Source organism: Bombus flavifrons, chromosome 13 (assembly GCF_040668555.2).
Source record: "Bombus flavifrons isolate JBK064 chromosome 13, iyBomFlav1_principal, whole genome shotgun sequence".
Classification (NCBI taxonomy): Eukaryota; Metazoa; Arthropoda; class Insecta; order Hymenoptera; family Apidae; genus Bombus; species Bombus flavifrons.
The window spans coordinates 6,748,585-6,766,715 of record NC_138454.1 but is presented as its reverse complement, the minus strand read 5'-3'; the positions used below and the strand labels follow the sequence as shown (position 1 = coordinate 6,766,715).

The 18,131-nt window shown below is 43.8% G+C and overlaps 1 protein-coding gene across 3 annotated transcripts in view; it reads right to left on the bottom strand.

Moving 5' to 3' along the window:
* LOC138186098 (neprilysin-1) overlaps positions 1-18,131 on the bottom strand; it is a 74,906-nt gene that overhangs the window by 20,497 nt on the left and 36,278 nt on the right. For 2 of the 3 annotated variants that reach the window (XM_069125618.1, XM_069125620.1), the window contains 2 exons: positions 13,888-14,102; positions 5,638-5,733 (listed from right to left, as the gene is read on the bottom strand). In XM_069125618.1, coding sequence (XP_068981719.1) covers positions 5,638-5,733; positions 13,888-14,102 — 311 coding nt within the window. The remainder of the gene's footprint in view (positions 1-5,637; positions 5,734-13,887; positions 14,103-18,131) is intronic. The other variant, XM_069125619.1, reaches the window with a different exon arrangement.

Genomic DNA, 18,131 nt, shown 5'->3' with positions numbered 1-18,131 from the left:
GTCTGACTAAAACACGATAGAACGTGGTCAGTTGCATTTTTACATTCCATTACAGGAATTTTCAGAAACATTCTTCCTCCATTTGACATCCATACAAACGTAAACCGATCGTGAAACGACAAGGATAGCTTTCGCTGGCAGCATTAAGTATAATCTCGCGTGTATAACTATTGCAGGAGTGAAAAAGAAATGGGAACACACACGCTCGTATATGGAACTATAAAATCTACACTCAGTGGAAACGTACGATCGCGAAAGGATTTTTATTTCTTTGGTAGCTATCGACGTCAATGGAACGTACATTACTGCAGTCTCCTAAATACGGGATTCTAAGTGGTCGCAATTTCAACTGCTCTTTTCTCGCGACACGGTTAACTGACCGAAATCAACCGTTCGAATAGAGTCGTCAGAGTCCCAAACAAGACAACTGGAATCACGATTTGTCTTGACTAACCGAATCGATGTCGTATCCTACATTCAAACAACACAAATTTCAATGTTCGCCAGTTCGGTGCTTCTGGAAGGAAATTCCGATCGATTTACGAGAGACGGGGAATTTTTCGAACGGAGAAATTGAAATTTATCTCGACGTCGTCGCGTCGTGTTCTCAGCACTGATTTATAGTCGCTTTCCCGGAAGGATGGAAACAAGCGAGTGAATTAGGACAAAATGCAGAACGAGATCTCCTTGTTGTGGAACTAAGAACTTTGCAGCCGAGTTGCTCGCCTCCTTTCCCTTCTCGTGTCAGTTTCCCGTTCTTCGTCGGACCAACTCTCCTCCGTACGGAGTTCCGTGTATCAAATACGATTTCAATGGAGGGTTCACGGTTCTTCGGCATTTCCCCGTGGGACGTTCGAATTTTTGTAGCAGCGTCAACCTAGGGGGAAAGGTATACGACAAATCGTCCTGGGGAAAAGTTTCGGCAGCCTGGAGCGTGACGAAACGATGGATACATTTATTCGCCTGTCTCCGTAGGTCTTACGTTTTCTTAGAAATTGCCAGTTCGGTATAATTCATGAAAGCCTGACATTGGACAAAACGCTGTAACGGAATAAATATATGTACGGTACTTGATGCGAAACGACCTTGCTGCATATTTTACTGGCAGACAGGAGGGTTAGTTCTACACTCGATATCGCGTCCAGCCGTTTTGTTGAACTTTGTGCTTCGTTGAGATAAGTAGGGTACATCTCGCGGATGATTCATGGACCCTAGTTTCTGGGAAAGTCTGCTTGGCGCTCGCCAAGCAAAAGACGTCGTTGAACTTTCGGTCAACAATTTGAAATCGAGTCAGCTTACAGTACATTCATGAGTCGTTTCGATAAAGATGGTTGCCCCTAATGCGCTTCGAGTACCGTTCGAGAATTCGACGTTATCAGCGAGTCACTTTACTGGCCAAGTTCGACGAAGAAGTTGGCACGAATTACGCGCATAGTTCACCGCGGTGCACCATAACTGTCTCGCGATACAACACACTTAGCTTAGAATTAATTCCGGTGGTGGAACCGTAATACTACGAGTGATTTGCTAAGATCGCTTCCGGTGGTGTTCGAGTTCGGATACCGTGAAACCTATGCCAAGGCATAATGCCAAATAACGCTATAACGAAGCGAATTATTGCAGGCGTGAGAGGATGCTGCAAATTTTGACGTTTCGACGCCCACTCGATCGATGCTCGCGGAATTTTCTACCAAATTCGATTACACCTGCCGCATGAAAATTCCTATGACGTACTGCGCGATCGCTTGCATAACGATGAAACGTTCCGAATGACACGGCCTTCGTAAATGACGCTTTGACGAATATACTTCTCCAACAAAGGCTAACGCGATGATTTGGTTGAAATCAGCGCCCCATCAAGATATCGAAGCAGTTTCTTTAAATTTATTCGAAAAGCATCCGGACGGAAGTTTCCGAATTTAGTCGCGCTCGTTCCGATAAACCGAAGTAGAACAGATCGTTTCGTCTTTCCAATTTCTCCTCGATTTCTTCCCCTCTCGTTCCATTAGCACGGTAACTCTGTTTCGCCGAAACAATCGTTACCTCGGGATAGATAACACGCCAAGTTGGAAGTTTCCAAACGTAATCTGATCCTGATACAGCGTGCGTTCCTGTTGCGCTTACGAATCCGTCTGAAAACTATTTCCAGTAACGTCGATCGAACGGAAGTTCGTCTAGAATTAGAGGAAGGGGTTGTCTTTGGCAGGAAAAAAAGCGGCTCGGTAAACGTAACTGCTCCAGGCGAAAACTTCGATGCAGTTTATCTTTGGCCGAGAAGCGATTTCGTTATCGGGTCGGCGCTCGTACAGACGGCTGCTTTTTCCATGCGGGCAAACTTGTTTCGAATTTCTAAATTCCCTTTCGGTACAGCGGTTCGTCTCGCCAAAGACAATTGATCGTTTCAAGTTCTACGAATAAATCCTACGCCCTTACCAGCGTTCGTTTTTTAAGATTTCTAACACTTACCAGGTATGTAAATATGAAACCGGAATTTTTGTATAGAAAATACACGTTTATTGTATGAAAATGATTAAAAATATTTTATTCGAAGTATTGCCCGTCGCCAGCTATACATTTTTCCCACCTGTCTGGTAATTGGTGGATGCCACGCCAAAAAAACTGTCGCTCTTTTGAGGCAAACCAGTCATCGAGCCATTTTCGTACATTTTCGTAAGAAGTGAAGTGCTGGTCAGAAAGTGCGTGTCCCATCGATGCAAATAAATAGTAATCGGACGGAGCCAAGTCTGGTGAGTAAGCCGCGTGCAAAAATATTTCCCAACTGAACGCTTCAATCGTTTCCTTGGCCGGTTTTGCTGTATGTGATGGTGCATTATCATGAAGCAAAATTGCTTTGTGTTGCCTTTTTTGATATTCTGGTCGTTTTTCACGCAAAGCTCGATTCAAATCGATCATTTGTTGTCGGTAACGCTCAGTATTAACGGTTTCGCCAGGTTTTAACAGCTCGGTGGTCTTTTTCGCTGGTCTTTCACGTTCTTCGTTCCTCGCGTCAAAATTGCCACTTCTGAATTTTTTAAACCACTCAAAACACTGTGATTTACCAAGAGCATGCTCACCGTAAGTTTCGACAAACATTCGATGCGATTCTGCAGCAGTTTTCTTCAAATGGTAACAGAAAATCAATGCTGTCCGCAAATCGTAGTTTCCAGGCACAAAATTTGACATGTTCAACGCTATTACAAACTATGCTGTTGTATGAAACTTGTATTGTTCTGAGTCGAAAATGTTTGTGAGATGTCAACAAAGACTTTTGGCATCAATGACGCAGTTTAGTGATAACTACATTATCAGCTAGGGCCCATCTATAGGCAAATTCCGGTTTCACATTTACATACCTGATATGCCACGTTCGTGTCGGCCAAATCATTGAGATCTTCACTGTTCGCTATTTGCAAAAGCCAGTAGCAAATATACTGTCAATGAATATTTTTCACCACCTATTCATCCACTGCTTTCCAACGCCCACCAGGATACAGCACAACGTTTCCTCTCGGAACCCTTACTTTCAACTCGCCCTTTGGATTTTCGCTCGTCACGCACTATTCACCCTCAAGAGATCCCATCCCCGTCTACGTACACTGTATACACACACACACACACACACACAATGATCAGGTATGTACGTCTCATAACGCTTGAAATATGCGCACACGTACTTGCACGGTTCTCAAGCGTCTTACAAATCCTCGCGACTCCACTAGCACGACATGACAGAGCTTTGTCGCGAATCATTTATAATCCTCCATCAACACTTGCCGAGCTTATGAATTCAAGCTTCTACTCTCGCGAATATTCTCGCGATCAATGAAACCAGCGGAACGATTCCACGCAACAGATATCGTTTCGCAGCGTTGGATATCGCGTTCGTTTCGACCCGGTGATCTTCTTTCTTTTTATTTCTTTTATGTAAGTTCGCGTTTAAATAGCACGATATAACGGAGTACTCGACTAGGCTGGATTTATACGACGGTACAGCCAACCTAATTAGGTTCCCGACGTTCGATCGATCATGCCAAGCCGCATACCATACCGCGAATACTTCTGGATCGGATCGGCACGGCGATCAGCGGTTAATATCGAGATTGAGATTTCGACAGCACTGACAAGTGGGTCACGTGTACCTGACGTCTCGAGTCGCAGGCTTCTTCGCCACGCATTTACATTCCACGGAAAATGAGAAAAATCTGCATCCTCGATCAGGTTTTGTAAACTCCGTTGAGCGTCGATCTCGAGTATTGCAAGGTTACGTGTAAGACGAGCTGCGTATTGCCACGAATGTTGGCTCGTCTTCTTCTCCTTTTTACATTTCCTAATCTTATTGCTATATCGTACAGCATAGTAGTACAGACAAATTTCTAATCAATTCTAAACAATCCTGCAACAAACACAAAGATCGACACGCAAAAGTGTCGCTTGAGATTTGTCGTTTAAGTTACCAACTTATGTATATATAAATCGACGCGTATTATGAGCTAATCCTTAACAAATGGAACGATTCGATTAATTTTTTCGTAATACGAAAAGCATCGATAGGTAGAACAACGGAACAACGGTTTCGTTGAACTAAATACGTTTCAGGAAACTCGACCAATACGTCAGTCTTCCGAATGCAACCATAATTTGTACTCATCCATTACATCGAAGCAGAGAAACCGCAAGACCGGTCGATCAGTCATCGTAGCGAAACGCTCGATTGCTCTACTCCTACCCCCGAGCAAACTAGAACCAGTTCCCAACATATTAATTGATATTCGAGAGGGGTTCCAAGTGCCTGGCCATGGTTCTCGAAGACGAGAGCTGGAATCCGGGTAGCACGAAATTAATAATAATTTCGATCGCATTGGCGCGAGTTTAATTCGTATTGATCGGCTGCGTCCCAATTTCAGAAGGGGAGGGGGTGCAATTATCCGCCTCTATATGCTCACTGGCAGCCCACGATAAAGGAAATCGAAACAACAACGCAGTATACGCTCGAATCGTACACGAGCTCGTTTATTCGTAACGTTTGTTTAGTAACGTTTCGCTGCGTTCTACTCTCGTCGCGATCGAATCGCCATCGCGAGTAAATTTAGACGATGGAAAACGAATGACCGAGAGCACCTAACCGGCCACATTTCCGTTAAAATGTTGGAAGGTCGATGCTTCCTCGACCGAGATATAAAAGCGGATCGAATTAAAAAGACGAAGAACGCGAGGAAAAATGGCAGAGATTTCGTTTATTAGCAACGAGGATTTACGACGGTCGTGCCGTGGCCAAACTTGTTATCGAGTAATTCGGGAAAGTCGTAGAGCACGCAGACAACACGTCACGATCGTCCGGCCAAAACTGATAGCGTGATATATTGCTACCACGTTGCGTGGCACGGCTACCGAAATACGAACGTAAACGCGAGCAAAATACTCGCGCACATTTTGAAAAAAACCTGTCCTTTCGTACAGAGGGAGACCCTGTTCCATCATTTTGCTGTCGAGTTTTGAGGAAATATTTTTTCCATGCCGTCGACTGAAACGCATCGGTATTTCATTTGACGAAAAATCATATGTTCCGCAGGTTCGCGTGTAAAGATTGGCGTAGCGAAGGAAATTTGCTCGGCTGTCAGGATACAATTACTCACGTACCTTGATCATGGTGTAAGCTCGGCTTTCCTCGTGGACCGCCCTCTTTCGCTGCTTCTCCATCATCGAGTACGCCTTGGCCCATCGTAATCGTTCTTCCTGTGACACGACACAGTAGATTCAGCTAATCGTCGATTATCTACGCTAGTGGTTACTAAAACTATCTTCCATGATACATCGAGTCCATAACGAGAGGAAACGTAAACGTGACGCGTTAAATTAATCGCGATATTCCTGGCCAATTTGTTTCCAGAACAAATATTTCCTTTCGTTTAAACGATCCGACGTTCGACTTCGTGCTAGGAATACGTTGCAGCGGAATCGACGCTGGAAAATTCACGCAGAGTCGCGCTAAAAGGCGTAAACGCTCAACGAATCGGTGGGAATGAAGCCTCGGCAGTTGTTTTTCTCGTATCGCTTTTCTCTCCACTATTTACACGCGGTGAGAAACACTAAACGCTTTAAACTCGAACCTCTTAAAATGGAACGGATTTCGCATTGCGCGGGGTTACGCGTCGTTGCCGTTTCAACGCCACGGCGGCAGCGCTTAATTGCCCGGCAAAAATTAGTTCAGCTAATTTCACCCTTTTATCGTGCACTTCCCAGTTTAACAGAGAGACGCGGACGTTTTTATTGGATGAAATTGCGCAAACATCCGACAGCAGAATGCTTTGACAACTCTTTCTTAATTCCTGTCTCAAGTTTATCGATTCGTTCGTTTCTTTATTTATCTTTTATTTAGTTCGCTGATCCGCAATATCTTCGAAACAGAGGATTCGTGTGAAAGCAATTATCGACAGCGACGTATGCACGCCAACGTGTATTAAACACTTTGACTGCCACGTGGAAATCACATGTTTCGCTCAGGACACCACGGGAATATTTTTATTATTCAAAGCATATAATAGCGAAATAATAATAAACTGATGATGTAAGACAACGTTCTTCCCCAATGGACCGTTTATCTTACCTGTGGCCACGGGTGGCCACTGTGGCGCCTTGGTAACAGTTGATAGCAACATATTATAACGAGGCTTCGTTTATTTCAACAAACCATGCGCATTCGTTATTTCGTCGTAAGCAAAACGTCCAGAATACATTGTTGGAACGTGTGGAAGATATTAGTAAACAGTATTTACTCATTCTATATACTAGGTTGTCCGAAAAGTTCCTTTCGTTTTATGAGGAAATGATAGATGCACAGCATTTTCTCTTTTATATTATTTTATTGAATTGTATATGACCCACTTTGTTTTATTATTCCAAAATGGATCGTACATAATTCAATAAAATAATACAAAACAAAACATGTTGTGCACCCACTAATTCCGTATAAAAAGAAAGAAACTTTTGGGACAACCTAGTACAATAATAAGGTATGTGCACACTTCTAACTGTGCGACACGAAATGCAGAAGAAAGAAGGGCAAGCGTACCTGGTACGAAAATTTTGCAGAGAGTGCTATAAAAAAGAATATTAAATAGTTAAGATCAAAAATTGCTAAGAATCGGACCAAAAAGGTGACCACCTATTGTTCAGATTGTATTGATGTGCCACATTTATTTTTAAAGTGTTTTAACACAGTGCACCGTTAGATGCGATATTTGTTCTCATTTTTTTTTTTTATTGGTGTTCTAATAAAAATGTTTAATTGTCCAATGGGGCACTTTTTATTTCAAAGTATCTTCTATTTATCGGTTATATTCAAAATGCCCTAACTGTCAATTTTCATTCAATTTTTACAATTGCAAGAAGTTGAAGCGCTCCGGTCACCAACGACCAACGTGGTATCACAGCAGCAACGTGACAGTCAAAGTGTTAAAGGGACGAGACAAAGAAGTTTGTCTCTCTTGATCGGATAAGAAGCGTAAAACAACGAGGCTCGAACGATATAATCGCGGTATCAATTAATCGATTTTGTTAATGATTCGTAACGCGGATGAAATACGTCGACCGCAACACGAACGTTCCATTAATCATGGAGATCGAGCCGGTAAATCAGTGACAGTGCAGGAAATAGTTACTAACGAGGTGTTTTAATGGCACCGCTAGGAACACGATAGATCGTTCACAGGTACCATCTTTATGGATAATACATGATTTTGCACGCGGTAGAACGCTTTAGAACGTAAATAAATAAAACGAGCAAAAAGTAACGTTTCTAATTGTAAGCCTGGATATTCAATTTTCGGACGTAGCTCGCTTAAAAATGATTGATAAGCGAATTTCTTCAATTAGATGCCAGGTAAACTGATTAACTCGGCTCAAATAACTTTAACTCGTAGTATAATACAAACGAGATAGTCACGGTTCCAAAAATTGAATTTGTTACGATTCGTAACATTTTTCACTTAGAGCCGGTTTCACTTGCCGGTCGCGTAATCTGGATATGAAAATGTTTAGGACAAACACGTTAACAGCGACTGCGACAAGGCCAGTCGCGTATCATGCTCGTCGTAACAGTAATTCTACACAGTCGAATCAGACTCCGTGCATTATCATAATCGATATTTCGTTAGCATAATGAAACGATACTCTTGCTCGTTACGAAATGGAACGTCCGCACGAAACGCGACGCGGCACATCGATGTAATTTGCCCTCTGAAATGGCTACAATCGAAACAGGAACAGTCGCGCGATTAAAATTCTCCTCTGTATGCGCTGTATCGTTTGTTTGTTTAAAGCAATTAATCGCGCATGCAATTTCCCTCTACACGCATAACCTTTATCCGGTTATTGGCGTATTAAAAAACGATTAGAAACAGCAAAACAACTGTTCCCCGATCTGTCGTTTTATAATTTACCTTTTATGCGCCTCTTGCGAGTACTCGTTAATTCCCGCGACTTCGACCAAACAGAATCAACGAACAGCATCAAAAATGGTCAAACGAAATGGGAAGAAGCATATTTTTACGGATGTTCGAGTTACAATTGTTCGCGAAAATATTTGCACTTTTGCCACAGAAAGCCTTTATCCGCGTATTGTACGTGTTATACGTGCAAAACACTTTGTAGTTTCAGTATCATCGTAACGAGATACGACTGTTGCGATTAGGTTGGTAAGATCAGAAAGCACTCTGAAAATGTATATAGAAATTTCAGTAATTTCAGTCGACGTTCATAACCATGCTAATAAGATTGAAAAATGTCTCGTGTGACACGCGTAATGTATTCACGAAAGACTTCTACGAGCGTTCGGACATCTTCGCGGGCTACTTAGTATCTTGCGCAGGAAACTTTTCTTATGAAATAAAGTACAGACAAAACGATACGTTGACGAGTAATCTGCAATTGCCAATCGACCATCCAAGCGATCTTTTCGTGAATTTTCAAACGTTGTCACTTAAATCGTTGAAAACCGACGATTTTGAAACTCGCGATGATTAGCAAATAATATGGAGAGAGAAGAAATCACGGGTGGTGATGCAGAAGGCGCCGGATCGGAAGGTCAAGCTGTGCGGGGAAAATGGAAAATTAGGAAGATAGTTGTTCGATGTGAGCCGAGGACTTTGGCGGTCGGCCAACCAGCTCCGACTATTTCGACGTACACCTCGCCGGTTGAAGTTCCTGGCTCCAGTCTGTCCTACTCTTCTGTCTGCCCTAGCAGCCGCGTCTAGCGTAGTCCGCGTATCTGGCATCCAGCTAACGGAGCTACACGAACCCCGGCCGACTTCCTCTTCGTTTCCAGCCTTCCGGCTTCCCGGTTCTGGCCGAGTTTCCCCACCCATTGCTCTCTTTGCTCCGCGATTTATGTTATTTTTCCAGCCACAGCTTATCGCCTCTCGTATCGCGCTCGCTTCGTTCGCGCTCCGCGAGACATTGACAGAATTACGGATAATCTGTTGGAAATTTCTGAACCTACGTTCAAGCTCGATCCTAACACTGCTACGTTCTTTCGGTAGTCTTCGACGTGGAATTCTACTTTTCTAACATTCAAAGATATCTCAAGTTTGAACAAAATATGGAAAGATTCGTCTTATACGATAGAAATTGGTTTTATTTGAAAGTTTTGTTTAACGTTTAATTCAACGAGGATTTTTCTACTTCCTTCGGAAGAGAGCTATTCCAAGGTATCTCGAGCGATCTCGTAAAAGATAGAAGGAATGCATCGATCGAGCATCGATCTGCAAATATGCTACATTTACCACGTCGATCAAGAATCGAGCCATTATTCATCCACAACGAGCTCGTCACGAGCCGTAGCGTTTGATTGAAATTCAACGTGCTGCTGGCTCCTTACCGACCGAAACGACGCCGATATTGAATTCGTGGCTCCAACATTATCGAACACGTGCTTCCTGCCTGCATTCATACGATAAGGATGATCTTAGCGATACAGGTGTAAGCGTAACAAGGACTCGCATAGATGGGACAAACTTTATCATCGTGAGAAGTTAATTACAAGTCGATTTCGTTTTATTCTCCGCGCTGAATCTACATAATACCATGTTCATACTTCGAACTATTTCATTGTAAATCGTCAAAGATTGGTGGAAAAACTTGCCATACTTCCTACTATTATTAGCATAAAAGTAAACTCAATGGAATATGTTTGCAGTAAAACCGACTTTTATATGTTTGCGGTAAATATCTTGCAGCTTTCATATACGTTTTCACGTGGCTTTCGAATTGGACCAACATAATCGTCACAGTATGCAGCACGTGCATAAGCACGTAATCTACGCGTGTGTATATAAAAATTGTTTATAGTAAATGTTGAGATACTTTCGCGAACCAGTGTACGACAGAATTGGACGAAACAAGATACCGGTAAAACCGAACTCGATACCACAAACTCGCACCAACGAGAGCGCGAGAAAGAAAAGAATACCAGAGTCCTGCGTTGATTCTTTTCGTCGGTGTGTCCGTCAGCCATTTTCTCTGCAACCGGTCTACTAACAGACAAGTTAAAGTATCATCAGGGCTTGTACCCTTTCACGTCGAGGTTAAGTATTAAAATCCTCTCAGCCTTAAGCTCTTATCACAATCACAAGGAGGTTCGTCAGACAAAAGAGTCGACGCGTTGAGATGGGAACATCCAGCGGGAGCTGCGCCCCGATGCACCGTTTTATGCAGCGTGCCAAGCTTCCAGCGAATGTCCGAACGCCCCTTTTTCAACGTCTCCCTAGGCTTTTATTAAAAAAGTCCTGTCAGCCGCGGAAATTATCTGGCGGTTAATACGCCACCGTGCTTTAATTTATCATTCCGTAATTAATTCCCTGTGCGCGCGTTTTGTCCGACTAAGAATGGATATGACGTTCTTTGAAAGAGCGTTAACCAGAACGGAAATTCGACGAGAGAACCTTCTTCCCTACGAGCGACGAAACGAGGAATCTGCGCTTATGGTCTGCTGCTTTTAGGCTTTTCTCTATTTCCCAGAGAAATAGAGAATCGACAGAGGGTTTTCGAGAGAGAACGAGTAAGAAAGACTCGTCGATCGAACATCACGATCTTGTTTAAGACGGTGAACAGCTGAAAACTACTCGAAAACCCTCGACTCAGCGAAGGAGCATCGAGAGACGCACTCGAAGCGTCTCGAGCCTCCGACTCCTCGTGCACGGACACCGTTTCCCGCAATATTCTCTCCATCCGTGCCACTCATACTTACACTTCACCTTTCACAGAAAGCAAGCACTTGTTTTCTAAAAGATTCTTTGCAACAATTAAGCGGGGGAATCTGCAGCTCTGGCATAAGTCAAAGTTATAGGAAACAATGCGAGGGGCGAGATCGGTATCGCGAAACTTTAACGAGAAACTTAATCACATCGGACTGCCGATCAACCAGTTCTCTTTAATCTGAAAAGGGTCGTCCCTCTTCTGGTCCAATGAACTTCGCCGCTGCAATTTCGTCCTCAGGCCTTGTAATTAGCATCCGAAATTCATAGGGTAATCCGATTCCGGTCAGACCTCCGCCGTTGACGAAAATTTTCTCGTCAAATTGGCCGGCGCCTGCTTTCTTCGTGCCTCGTCTTCGAACCTCGCGCGCTTTTCGTTAGCTCACTGTACTCGGGTCTGTCTTCAAGGGGATAGACTCGGAGGAAGATTTTCCACGCGACAAAACGAGAACTTACGGTCAACGCGTTTCTTTCTCGAGATCCTTTTTCACAACGTCTTTCCCGTAGCCTTTCTTCCACGAATATCCTCGACGAGTACGCCGACCGATAAATTCTGGTTTCGTAGCACTCGACGGAAGTTGCCGGAAGGGACCTACCAGTTTACCGAACACGATCATCGCGCGAGACGTGATGACGATGGGAAACAGTTGAAAGAACCGGCCGAATAATTAATGCCTGGCACGTTCTCCGCCTTGGAACGCGGCTCGATACACGTAGCGCAGGATCGAACTGCCATCGTTTTCAGAAGCTTTGCAAACTTTCGCAGACACCATCGTACACCGGAACTTTTTCCTGCCGTTAATTACAAATTAACTCACCAGAATTATTCGTAATCCCTGGCCTTGTCGCATAGAATATCGAGTATACTTAATATTTAGTTGATAGTTTTTAATATTGTGGGAGTTGAAGTACGACGCTTTAAAGGTGGACAAATTCTTTTAATCTGCGGACTTAATATAGAAGTGATACGATAAAAAGGAAATCAGTTAATCATCGTTAGTTGGGTACATCGTCGAGAGCGTTCGTTTTAGTCACGCTACAGTTACTTTCAATTCGCTAGCTTGTACCGTTGCGAAAAAGCGATCATCAATGATCGATCTTGAACGTTGCTTTTTCATAAAATCTCTATAGACTCATACGGTTCACTCTGGCCGACACACGTGTTAGAAATTTTTATGGGTTGCTCCGCTCTTTTGAGATTCCAAGGTAAGTGCCCGTGTGCGATCCCTCACAGTCAGCTTACCAAGAGGCATCAGTGTCTTTCGCACTCTGTGACCAAATCCTTTAAAAACAAGGTCTCTGTTGCTTGGCAATGCAACGCCGTATCGCTCGCCATTAGCAAACTATCTGCCGCATCCTCTGAACAATCATATCGTCGACAACTTACACACTCGTAGTCCGCACGTAGCTCGACGACTTTGAGTAGCCTGCTATCGACTTTCCAAACACTCGCTCAAGCAACCTGCCGCGTATGCCAAAGCTTTCACTGAGCCGTCATAAATTATGATAAGGTTAAATAACGGCGGACTATCTGCCATCACATCGTCAGGAAAGTACGTTGCCGTTAACGAACGTGTAGCCAGTTCCACGTTCGATATAAAAAATACATACTGAAAGTTGCAACCGCAGGTGCCGCGAGTACACCATGTTAACGAGCTCATGTTTCGATAATTAATTTATAGACGATTAAAGAACACTATTTAGTCACAGCTTTCGCGCGCTCATTCGAGAAGAAACAACGCGAGAGCTTGGATCCAGCCTTCGATCGATTTTCAAAGCCAAGCGCCACATGCACAGGCTTATGCCGTCAAATGGGCGATAAGCCTGGTATTAAACGGTTCCACCGTATAACGAAGACGTTTCTCCTCTATTTTTCACCTAAACCGTCGCGAGCATGTCGACGCTATAATTATTATAAAATAATAAACGTGTGACAGCCGATCTCGGCCACAAACAATCGCATTTTCCGAAACCTTGAAGAGGATTTATGCTCGCGCCGTAACTCGCCACACATTTGCTTGAGGAATTAACCGACGCTTCTCCGCTTAATCGCGCAATCAATTAGCCCGACCGAGAAGTATTCATCCCTGGAGTCTCGATAGCGCAAGCAAACGCGGCGATCCCGCTCGTTAATTTCCTGCGAAATCGATGGACGCTGCGAGATTAGGCAGATTACGCAGGGAAAATGTTGTTGCGCAGCTGAGAAAATGCAGGATGGGAATCCCGGTTGGCTTAATGGTGGCGAGAACCGTGTAGAAATAGCGAAGCTTGTTATGCGAGCGAGATGTAGAAAAATAAGTTGGATGGAGCTCGTAGATAACGCAACGTGTATCGTGCGTAACTACGATCTCGACAACTTTTGAATCGGTTAATAAATCGGTTCCTTTGGTTAATAAATTGATTAGCCGATATTAATCGCCGAGCAGATTTTACGGGAATGCGTTGAAATTTCCCGATATTCTAATTTATCGCGTAATGTCGCCAGAGGAAAGCTTCCATGCACTAGAATTTACAATTAAGTCTTATCTACGATCTTTGCGAGAAACAACGAGTTATCTACATCTGCTACTAAGAATTAAACAGCTACATCGCAGTACACGCTATAAATTCTAACAACACTATGAACTGCAACACTCACCGGGTTCTCCGCGAAGAACGCGTCTTCTTGATGTTTCGTAGGCAGGTCCAAGAAGACGGACGACCTAGATCGATCGTAAAGATCCACATCGACAAAGAAGTCGAAGAGGGGGGCGCCGTTCACCCTCAATAGCCTCGAAACTAGGGGCGTAATGTCGGCTGGTGCGATGCTCTTCGGGGGTAGATAGCCACCGAGTTCGCGTAAAAGCTCGTAAACTGAAACAAGCGATCGTAAACAAGTTTTAACGAGGTTCGCGAAGCTGCAGCGTGTCGTAGAGTGGAATTCGTCGTGGGAACTCGGTGTCTCCGTAACAAAACGAACAGAGAAAGGAGGAGAAAATAGGAAGGAAAAAATAGACGCAACGAAAAAAACACGAGTTCCAGCGGAGGTTTCGTTTAAAAATCGATGCGTCGATTCGACGAATACGTACAATGAGAACGCCGGTACTCAGCGGAGAATCAAGTTCGAATCTTGATATATCGCTATGTCCTTCCTCCCTCTTTTTACGAGAGCCTTTTCATCACCGACCTTCGTATCCCTTCTTTATCAACGTTACGCGGTCCAACATGAATGCAACGATAAACCATAAATGAAATCCCAGCACACGTCGCTTGACACGCGCGTGGGATCCGCGGTAAAGATCAACAACGCCCTTATCGAGTTTAACGATCTTCGTTTAACGCGTCTCTACGAGAGAACCAACGACGACCTTCGGTTCACAGATACGCCGCTATCGAAAAGCTGTCGAGCTTCGGTGCTGTATTCCACGATCGTCGCACACCTTTTTAATCAATATTTCTCGATATCTTTGCAATCGTGCTATAAAAAGAGAGAACGTTTCTAAATTGCCGTGGATTATATCGTTGAAGATTGGTTGCCACTTTATTAGTTCTTGGTTACCATTTCCATCGGACTCTTATCGGTCGATTAACGTCGCGCTGAATTCCTCGTTACGTACGGCATGGCGACGTACGGCTCGAATTAACGCACATCGGCCGAACGGAAGTCGGGTTCCAAGGGAATGAAAAAAGTGCCAGTAGCGTTAGGCTCGCGTGAGGCAAATGATACCGATCTCGGTATAATACAGCCGCTTATAATATCATTGGCTCGATTAATCTAGCAGAGATCGCAATTCGCAATATAATTTATTTCGTAGCGTGCAAATCGAAAGGAACGTGTTTAGCGAAATCGTATTTCTCGTCCTGCAGTTTAACACCGTAAACTTAGGCTTCGATGTTACGTCCGCTGAAAATTGATTTCCATTTAAAGACATACGCTGCACGAGACCGATTCTATTCGTCCGAACGAGAGACTTCTGCTCTTAGCTCCGCCTTTTGCCAAGGATTCGTCCCTGTTCTCATTCTTCTTTTCTTTTCTTTTTTTTATTATTATTATTACCTCGACGTTTCACACAGGGAAATTGTTATACGGCCGAATGGCCGGCGAAGAATTTCGGTCACAAACTCACCCCCGTCTGTCTTCCTGGAGGAACCATCCGAAGCGCCATCAAGGGACGAACCCGGGGCTCGGTGAATATATCCGAGCTCTCGAAATCTGCAAGTTCTCCGTTAAGTAAAGCTTCGCGTGATTTCAATCGCACCGAACAATCGCGCGCGCACCCCTCTTACATATACGAAATCGACATCAAGCACCGCGTCCTCCAGCCACAGCCCCTCTCTGTCCCCGAGCCACCGACCATTCGGTTACATCTATATCTTTGCATGACGCAAGCTGCACACGCCGGCCAGATTGCTTTCGATCGACGCCCGAAATTCCTCCCTTTATTTTACACCCCGATACGTCCTCCAATCTCTTCTAGTCATTCATACTTTTCTCTGCTACGAAATAACACGTTCCGTTGTTACGCAACTTTTAATCTTTCGAGCGTTTCTTACTTTGCTACTTTGATTTTTTACATTCTGAAACTTGTGGCTATCCGGAATGCCAACCCTTTGAGAATGAGTTTAACGTTGAAAGTAATCATATTTAGATAACAAGAAACAGAATTTTGGTTATGTAAATGCAACCGAGAAATATAAATAAGGTCTCTTAAGAATAGAATGTAACAGAAATAAAATGTAGTAGAAACGAAATACGCTTCCCATAAAAGAAGTATCGTAACCTAATATCGTAACCTGGCAAATTTCAAATCGTTCTCCAGTAAGGAGCAAGAGACATTTTCATATCAAATTAGTTTCAAACGAGAGACACTTTGTTTCTTCCTCTTTGCATATATCCAATTTGCTGTCGATTTCTGCCAATACTTTTTTCCAAAATATTACGGATCGACGATATTAGCAGCATGTTCCTTATCGTTGAAATAATTATGGTTAGTACTGTATATCGAAAGGATACTAGGGACAAGTATAACGTCTGTTATGCATTCGTACAAGTATCTGCTCAAGTCTGTTGCTATTCACAACTGTTCAGCTTTGAATACAACATAGCCTTTCCAATTCTCTCGTGCCAAACAAGCATCGCTACAAACCATTCTAACACGGTACACTGTATCCAATTTCAACTTTGTATCAAGCATCGCTCTATTTAGTATCTTTTCTCCACCCACGTAAAATCCTTGAACAGATACCAAACTCATTTCCCTAATTCCTTTGGATGAAAATGGATCTTTGCTCGATCGGTTTGCATTTAATTGTGACGCGACGAATTCCGAGGGTGGATGGCGCCATTGCGGATGGACGACTGAAGGATCGTCGGCGTGAATTAAGCCGGTCGGGCATGGATAATTTCCAAGCCATAGCTGGCCGTATCTCGATTGAATTCCCATGCCGAGGAAATCGGGGAAGACTGTGGGTTGCGGAAATGGAACTTCCGGATTGTTTCCATCGTGCGGCGGACTCGGCGTTCCGTGGCTGCCGCGTTTTCGATTCGGCTGCCTCGCGACAACCAAGCCGAGTATACGTGCCACGATGTCTCGTTAAGATGCCTCTAATTACAACAGAACCCAATGAAACCAACTGGCGACGTTGCACAGCTGGAAATTAACTCGTTAAAGGGACTCTTAGGGACTTAAAGGGAAAAAGTGGCAACATTAGAACCTACGAACAACCTACGAATTTCTAAATTAATTTCCTCGTACTTCGTCAACGTCGACGATGAAAAGCCGTTTCTCTCTGTCTTTCCACGTACAGAAGTCGCCGTCCGCGTATTACAAACAGCGAGAAAGTTTGAATTATTGAAAACAAAGGTTGAAAGCAGGTCATAGTGGAAGCATCGGTACTCCTGAGACTTTGCATGAAGCTTGAAAACTAGTCTTAATTCTGCAACATTATAGCGCAGGAATATTCATTGGTTTTTGATATCGTTCGATCAATCTACGAAAGATAATGTATTTCCAGTGCTTATATCATTTAGTTTCTTCTCTCCCTTGCTTAACTACTATTCTCTTAATTATTCCAAAGTAATCGACGTTACTAAACAGAAGATAAACAGGCTTGAACAAACAACTAAACAGAAATTAAATGGGAACATTTCCGCTATGGTAAAGAGTAACGCGATCTATTAAGGCTCGTTCCCATAAAGAGAAAAACGCGCGAAATCGATCGTGCAACTGGAAACGAGGAAAGCGCGAAAAAGGATCGTACACGTACACAGAGGCGCGCGTCTAGCTTCGAGCTTTGCGCTTCTCAACCTTTCCATTCAGTTCTCCGGCGACGAGGAGACGCGAACTTGCCGCTTTCAGTGAAAAGTGTGCTCTTCCGCGTCGAGAGCGACTTTGACGAACACTCTCGCCCGGTTGCTATACGAACGTACGCGAAACATTCCATCCGTGTTGTCTCCTGTCGATGAAATATTTCGTAGAAACTTGTGCCAAACCGCTCGATCCACCGTCGCGGATGAAATTACGTCCTTTTCATTCGTCCATCTTTCTTTCGTCGATCAAGAGACGCTGAAACCTAAATACTCGGAACGACCGGATCGTGCTCGTTTCCAATGAGCCGAGAAAAGTCACGGCGATATCGACTGATCGAGATTGTCCTTGACACGATTCCGAGTCGAGCATTAACATCGCAGGGGGTTAAAAAAAGCTGCTCGTCGACTCTAACTCTCTAATGTACCTCGATGGCGTCTATATATAGAAGCACTTTGGTACCTTGCTTTTTCTTCGCTCTGTCACGCTGCCAGCATTTCGCGCCCAATGTTCCTACGCTTTTTCTCTTTCCACAAACTACATTTCTTATATAATTTACTTGAACATCGATGGCATTGAATATTTTCATACACCG